Source organism: Manacus vitellinus, unplaced genomic scaffold (genome assembly GCF_001715985.3).
Source record: "Manacus vitellinus isolate BGI_N305 unplaced genomic scaffold, ASM171598v3 scaffold_101_pilon, whole genome shotgun sequence".
NCBI classification, from domain to species: domain Eukaryota; kingdom Metazoa; phylum Chordata; class Aves; order Passeriformes; family Pipridae; genus Manacus; species Manacus vitellinus.
In genome coordinates this window covers 49798-58298 of record NW_021938802.1, presented here as the reverse complement: position 1 = coordinate 58298, position 8501 = coordinate 49798, and the positions used below count along the sequence as shown (strand labels likewise).

The 8501-nt window shown below is 35.4% G+C and overlaps 1 protein-coding gene across 2 annotated transcripts in view; it reads left to right on the top strand.

Moving 5' to 3' along the window:
- The first annotated feature begins 2964 nt into the window (after nucleotides 1–2964).
- Nucleotides 2965–8501, top strand: part of LOC108643434 — a 33784-nt gene continuing 28247 nt past the window's right edge. For both annotated transcript variants that reach the window (XM_029963382.1, XM_029963381.1), the window contains exons 1-2: nucleotides 2965–3105; nucleotides 4115–6643. In XM_029963382.1, the coding sequence (XP_029819242.1) occupies nucleotides 3048–3105; nucleotides 4115–6643 (2587 nt within the window). In that variant the 5' untranslated portion in view covers nucleotides 2965–3047. The remainder of the gene's footprint in view (nucleotides 3106–4114; nucleotides 6644–8501) is intronic.

Sequence of the window (8501 nt, the reverse complement as noted above, 5' to 3'; positions counted from 1 at the left end):
CATGGATAAAATGAATGAAAAGCAAAGAACTGGTGCCACTTCTGCTGTGGTAGACTTTAGAGGAGAAAGGATAAAGTAACATATGGTAATGAAGTATAGACTGGAAAAGTTATCTTTTCAATGTTCACTTGAAATTTAAGATACCAGCACTTTTAACTCACTGAAGGTAGAATAAAAATTAATAATATATAAATAATAGAATTAGCACCTGAGCTGGTAAGACCTAATCACAAGTGAATAGTGCAAACAATCATTATAATTTTGATCTACTTACTACCAATTACGGAAATTACTAAAGAAAAATAAATAAAAAAATAGCCTAATCATCCCGTTAACCTATACCTTAAGTGTCACCTTTGACAACATGGCAAAATCTAAAATCCTCCCTCTATTAACAGCTCTGACCTTTGGCTATTTCTACTGATGGTTTCATGGCAGCTTGCTCAGACTTTTAAATTTTAGAAGGTACTAGATCACCTCCTAAAATCCTGTCATGCAGAGCCAACACTATCTACCTTCAGAACTTCCAGAGTATCCCATGCCACTAAATGCTGTGTGAGTAGCAGTAAAACTACTGATCATCTCAGACCTAGAATTTCTTCTGCAAAGTCATGTGATGTTTTACCATTACGAAACTTGGCAAAACATAAATTTCTTCTATGAGAAGAAACTGAAATGAATATGATTTTTATTATAACTGATCCACAGCACTTTCTATCTCCTTAATGTTCAAATATGTGTCTTGCAGTGTTTCCTTTTTCCACATTTTAGGTACTTTTTTTACTCTTCCATCTGTCTTGAACCATGCTAACCTTATCCCCAAAGCCATCATAATTCAAATCCATTGCTAACTGATTACAGACATGCCTATTATTCTTCCCTAAAAATTAGGCCTTAAACACTTCATGTACTAAATATATCCCTGGCCTTGTGTTGCATTCAACATTCAGTAAAATTCAGAATTTGTTTAAAGAATAATCTGTGGTGCATACAGCTGTTCAATTAACCATCAAATGTAAAGAGAGACTAAAGTAAAACAGGCAACTGTTGCTGATCTGCAAACAATTTTTAACAGTAACAATTACAAATCACATTTCCTATATTGAGATTAACCATTTCATGACCTTAGAATAGGGGGGGAAAAACATGCAAATGGAATTACTGGGGAACGACAAAAAGTAGTATAACAAATGAAAGTAGTTTGGAAACAAAACCATGAAGGTCAAAAAGGGAAAGGAGAAAGGGGAGGGGAAGGAATTGAGTTGTGTAGCATGTTCCTTAAGTTGCACTGAGAGAATTCCTAGAAGTAAAAATATTTTCCCAGTTGCAACTTAATGAGCTATAACTGAAACCTCAACTATCACAATCACATTATGGTTCTGTGTTAGGCTGTTGTTCCTAATGTCATCAATCTGCAGATCTTACATATGGCACCTCTAAATATGAGGTTGATACTGCTGGCATACTTGCATATGTAACTCTTTAAGAAAATATTAATTTTTTGTCTGGAAGTGATAGGCACTGCCTCATATCCAAAACTACAGATAGGTATCAGTCCCAGCTCTTGCCTCTGTGTCCTTTAAAGCTTTGTATTTGACCTTAAGCTCATTCTTCCTGGTGAGAACAGAGCTCAATTGGCAGGTTTGGCCATCTGCCAAGCTTTGACTGAAGACTCCTGGAAAAAATAGAGGTATAGCTTCATCCTGAAAACTGACAATGTAAACATTCTGAAGTGTCTGCTGTGAAATAAGTACAAGACTGCCTCAGTCTTCCTATAGTGTCTTCCAAAAAGACAGAGGAGAAGGAATAAGAACACTGGCATATTCAGTCATTTGGCCTCACAAAAAATTAAAATTTTTCAGAAGTAGAAGTCAATGACTGTGTCTTGAAAGTATTACTTCCCAGCTGTTTGGCTAGCTATGTATCACTGCATACAGTGACATGTAACATGAGTCTTATAATGTCAACATAATTATTTAAAATGCTTTATCCTAATGCTCATAACAAAATTAGACATCCTCATTATACTAGGTAGATTCGTAACCTAAAAAATTCATTCATGCTCTTTCCACAATGATGTGGTTTATGTTCTGATAAACATCTAAAGATGCTTATGATAATAACACTTGCAACAAGTTGATTTTTTCCCAACATAACTCTACTGATTTTCAAGACTACGCCAATGATGTATTAGCAGTTCAAATACTTCCTGTTTCAAAGAACATGAATTGTTTTTCAAGATAATTTTGAATAGAATACAAAATATTTGTAATAAATAAAGAGAAGCAAATTCTAACACATTGACTTAATTTTGAAAGTGAACCATTTTCATTATATTTCAACACTGTAAAAAAAAATAAAGCCCTACAGTTGTAAATTCAAGCTATTCTGCTTGGATTCAATATAAATTTAACATCTCCCCTGAGTGAGAGATAATCTTAAATGATCAGCTGCAAGAAAATGACTGACATGGATGCAAAGCTCAGCTCCTGGGTGACAGTTTGGGTTCAAGGGGCAACCCAAACTGTGAGGCTAAGGTTGGTCTTGGTTTGCTCTACGTGCAGCTCAATGATGCAATTAGTCCTAGGAGAGGCCATTTATTCTCTTATATTAAGTCTGACATTTTCTCAAGAGAAGAAAAAATTATTAATAAGTATTTCATTATGTGTATAAATGAAATTGAATTTAAAATGAATGCATAAAAATCAGAATCAGATAAAATCATAGACTGTAAAAGGTCAACCACTGCTCTTCCACAGACTTTAAAGAGTATTGGTTCAGGCCCCAGAGCTGAGACCATTAGTTATTGATTTTAAGCTATTATTTGGAAACCTTCAGAATTTGTTTCTAAATAACCAAGAGAAGAAATAGACACATTAGTTCCTACACTAGAAATTTTCTATTTTTTATTATAACCAGTCCTTACACAGGAAACGAGACAATTTAGAAAGTTAGAGAGCAAAGTTATTCCTGAGAAGCTTTCTCTTTATCCAGTGTTTTCCCTCCCACACAGAAAAGTGGAACACAGATGCCCTCGGTTCTTAGAAATGAGTAGAAAAAGAAGAAAAAGCTGCAAGGGCAGAAAGAGCTCTGATTCCAGAGAATGTAAGTTTACAAAAATATTTAATTTGAAGTAAAATCATCAAAATCATATATGGCTATTCTTTATTTACTCATCAAGACAGAAACACATGTTTGTGCCTAAAGCTGTTTGTCAAATGGAAATAATTTACACTCCAGTGTGGCTACATACAGGTAGCGTTTTGGTGGGGCTTATTGTTTTGTTTTAGTTACGCTGCTAGCCTAGCTATTTCTGGCAAAGGCTTTCCAAATATATTGTTATTGTTTAATTGCCTCAAAATTTCATCATTCTTGGTGTAAACTTCTCCATGTTGTCTTAGTTTAATAGCTTGTTCTAATCCTATTTAGGTAGATGTCACTGTAAACAGTTACCCTCTAATGCACATGACCTATTCTAAAAAAAGCCCAACCAAGACAGAATTTTATGTCATTGTATGAATGCCATGAAATTTTGCCTAGTACAGCCAGAAAACATAACTTTCTTCTGCTTTCCTGTGAACTGTGGCTCACATCTCCTGCAATGTGCCACTGATCTGCAGTGTGATTGTGATAATATTAATTAATCCCTTTGTTTGCTCATGTGTAGAAGGATTATAAAAGTCACATTCCATAGAATTTACCCCAAACTGCAAGCAGGCAGTAGGATATTGATTCTCCCAGTGTGTTCACAGGAACTAAGTAAATAATGGGAGGAGTAATAAAATTTAAAAGTGTAGTTCTTACTACATGCAAATAGTATATCTTATACCCTAACAAATGCAAAAATTCATTTTTAAAAAAATTGCTAATATATTGATTTTCTCAAATCAGATTTAATTAACATGGCCAATCTGATTTCACACTACTTATCAAATAATTAAGATAAAACAAGTTAATATTGAAATTTTAAATTAATGTTGTGTAAAATACACTACATCTTAGAAACAAAATAGGTATTTTCTATGAAAAGTAACTCAAAGTTAATCACACATTTATGATACTGCTGACCAAATCATGGAAAAATTGTTTTTTCTTTTCCTTTGCTTTAAATTAGATGAACAGTTATCATCCATTTGTAAATGCCAGCAAAGTGTAGGAAGCCTTGAAAATAAAGCAGATGAGGCTCTGACTCACTTTGCAGAGCCACAGGATATAAAGAGTACTGGTGAAGATGGCAAAGATCATGAAAACAAGAATCAGAGTAGCTCAGAAGCTTCTGAAGATAGAGATCTTGATAACATATCAGACAGTGAAAAAGAAGGAAAGAAGAAAAAGAACTGCCCTCCTAAAATGTTTTCTCCTCAGCAAGATGAAATCCTAGCTACAGTAACTTTTGGTGAATCAGAGGGCTCATCCAAAGGAAAAATTACACTGTGGGGCAAGCCAGACTCTTCAGAGTCCATTACCTTGACCACTGGAAAAATTTCTGCAGAAGTAAAATATGGCTCTTTTAATTTGAAAGTAGAAATTAAGAATGTTTCTTTATCTGATTCTGGAACAAACATTGTGGCTGAAAAAAAGAAAAGTTCTAAGAACAAAAAAGGTTGTCATGAAAGACAATACCAGAAAAGTCAAGGTTCAAAATGTTCAAAGTACCAGTGTCCTTCAACTTACCATTCAGCAGAAGACAATGGGAAATACAGGGGATCCTCTAAACATAGAATTCAAACTGCCATCAACAGAAGTGCCTCCTTGGAAATGAACATTGAAGCAAAAGAAATTCAAGTGCAATATACCAGTGGAAAGAAAAATCTGAAGGTTAACATCAAAGCTGGTGAGCAGGCACAGAGCAAAGCATTCGACAAGGAACATGAAGATACGTATTGGAGTGAAACAGATTATTCTGTAACAGAGGCACCATGTAACACAGATTGTGAGTCATCTTTTAGCTTTCATGAAAAAGTAGATTATACATTTCCAGATGGATGTACACTTCTCCCTCCACCTAAAGAATTTGCTGACTGTGACAAAATGCATCTGGATACAATTGCAGAGGGGGCGTCTTTGTACCCTGTTAATAGCAGAAAGGACTCTGATAGCCTCTCTACAGCCTTGAGTATTTGGGGGAAAGAAAATTTTTTCTGTAAACTTAACAAAGAGGACTATGAAGACCACACCAATGAAAAGGAAGATTTTTCAAAAGACAAAATAATTTTGTCAAAAATAAATAATACAAATTGTCTTGTAGCTATTAATGTTTTGCATAACCCAAACAATGAGAAGGAGTGTATCAGTAAGAACAATGTGTTAGGTCAAGGAAGAAATAAATGTGACAAACGAAGAGACACAGGACAAAAAACAGTAAGAAGTAAGTCTTTCCCGGATACTACTCTCAACGTACCATCACCAATTGACCCTAGAAGGGATTCTGGCTTTTATTCATTGCCATCCTTAAAAGTATTGCATAAGGAGACCAAAGCAGGGGATGTCTATAACAGGAACTCACATATTCATACAAAATATACAGAACTTTCTAAATGTCCTGACTTGACCTCCTCACTAACAGAGTTTTGCAAGTGCCCTGACTTGACTTCTCCACTGAAAAATTTGAGAAGTCTTAAGTCTTCATATCAGTATGCTTTCACATCATTTGATCATAATGTTACCATTTATCCATCTGAGCCTGAAGAAAGTTTAGATGGCACTTGTTTGCTGAATGACTATGCAGACTGTGCAGGGCAAGGTGAAGAAACAGAAGAAACATTATTGGAGAGTCTTCATTCCAGTGGTACTATAAATGACAAAAAGGAAAATGGGTGTGAAGAGCCTCTGAGTAATCTGGCCATGTGGAAGGAAGACTCTGAGTCCACTGAAGAAGCTTTAGATAAAGGGACACCAGAGTACAACTATATAGAAAAGCATGTGGAATGGCAAAACAAAGCTCAGCTGGTACAGGTCACTTCACATTCTAGAAGCCCTGCAGGTGAATTCATTAATGACAAGGAGAGTGCTAATTATGCATCTACAGAAAACATCCCAAAACAACTTTCAGCCTTAGAGCTAAATGTTCACCCACCCTCTGCAGAGTCTGAGGTAACAAATAAACAGAGAGGATCAGTACCAACTGACTCTGCAGTGATAAATGGAAAACTAGATGGAAGGTTGATCCAAGATGATACTACATTGACATCTGAATGTTTTGGCTCTGCAGTAAGAAAAGAGTCTAACTTATTCTGCAGTACACCAGAAAAATCTGTGCTGTCATCCTTGTGGTTAGATCCCAAGGAGCAAGATATAAATAAAGAATCAGAAAACTTTTCTGAGATACAAGACCTATGTGAGTATATCCTTGTTGAATCTGATTGCCATGATTCAGCAGATGCTTCTGTATTATCTACATCTTCTGCATGTACAGAAAAGAAAGAGAATATCACAGAACATTCAAATGTTAAGGAAAGGTCAGAGAACTTTTGCAGTAAACAGTCAACTGATGATACCTTAAGGAGAGGGCCTGGAGCACATCAACATCCTCACTTACCCAAATCCAACTCTGAAGAAATTGAGAAAGGTTTTGAAATTAAAGAAAATTATTATGACAATGCAGATATCACCCTATCATCAGTAAAACAGATTAGTCAGAAAGGTAGGTATTACGAGACTTTTGAAGTTAATATCATTTACACACCTTTTGCCTAAGAGCTTTTGTGACATCTGTGGTTTTTTGGAAAATATGTGTCTATTTGAAGTTTACAATATCATTATGGTATGATATGCTTGGCCATGTGGTTGTAATATGCAGTTAATGTGCTGAGGATCCTAGAAGCCATCTTGTAGAGCCAAGTACCCTAAATAAAAAAAAAAAATAAAAAGTTTAATGCAGCTTTGATCAAGAAGCAGGTTTCCTACATCAAACATTCCACTCATCCTATACATGTATTGAGAGAAGCAGACACCACTACAGGAGCAGTAAAAGCAGTTGCCATGTGGCATGAACGCAAAGCTCTAGTCAGTGTTTAAAATCACATAAATCTGGTTTTTCAATACATGTGATCTAAACAAATATTGAGTTCTAAGTACATCTCATTCTTCACTCTGGGTGAACCTTTAAATGCTTTGAAATGACCAGAGGGGATCCTTTAACCTTCTTTTCTCCTCTCTTTATATACTTAAAAAATCTGCCTGCAAAAAAAGATTTATTTTCAATAGCTAATATTTTACAAAATTTCTTGTCTTCCCTTCTATAACCCATCTACCCATATCCATAACTGGTCATTTAAAGTTAGTGTTTTGGATCATAAAGCTGTTAAGCCATAGAGGGACCTTGCACACTACAGTAGGGGCTTTTTACATTATGAATATGTACAACAAATATATGCATATCTCTTTTTGAAATATCACTCCAACCACTTTAGTTTTAACCTTTAATATTAATCAGGTTATATGCAAATATACCTCAGGTTGTCCTGTCCAGAAGAGAATGTTTCCAGCACATTTGGAGGGTAAGAGGTTTATACTGTTGAAAAATATGTATTTTCTCATTATGGGAAAATGTCTTAAAGAATCTTAGTTAAAAGCATCAGAAGCTTTTTAAAAATCTTTTTAGTTCACAATATCTGCAAAAAATACTGGTATGACCTCCGTGGTTGTCTTGTTTGGCATTGATAACGGAAATTTTAAAATATCTGAAGTCTATATAAACTATATAGATATGGTATGTAGGTGCATATTGCTATATAGATCAATATCTCAGTATCAATATATAAAATAAATAATTTATTAAATGGAAATCTCTATAGAACAAAGTACAGAATGAAGATACCAAAGGAAATAAACATGTCAAAAACCTTGACATTATACATTAGACCTAAACAGTTGAACACATAGCACAGAAGTGAGGTGTATCTATTTCTTGCATTTTTATTTTATTCTCTCCTCTTCCACTTTTGACCCTTACTAAGAATTATCTACTTGTACCTGGTCTGTAACTTTGGCCCTCTTTTGGTCTAGGGTTGTATTTTAATTTTCCTTCTGTGTTATTCCTAGCAATGCTGTGGAGGTCTTACGTCAAATAAATAAACGTGTACATCCTGTAGGCAGTATAAGCATTTAAAGTTTTAAAACTCTTTAATAGGAATCAAAATCCACTTGTGGTTTAGGATTGCCAGCCTACTTTGTCAAGACAAGGGGAACAAAGGGCAATGTGGGACTTCCTGAGCTTAGTAATCTAGTGACACAGGAAAGGAAATGTGGTGTTTTTCATCAAAGAGTGATATCTACAACAGAGGAGAAAAACAGATGCAACTGTGGCAAACAGAACGGAGGAGAGGAGCCCTGGCAATCTAGAAGTCTGCTGGTGTTGTGAGGACTTCACTGTTATCGGGGGGGATAACATGACCCTCATGCAAAGGGCACTACAAGAGATAGGCTTCCTGACTTTCAGCAACAGTCTGGAAATAGTGCCCTGGAATGCCCTGGCTCTGTTCTTGGATCTCTGAGGGAGA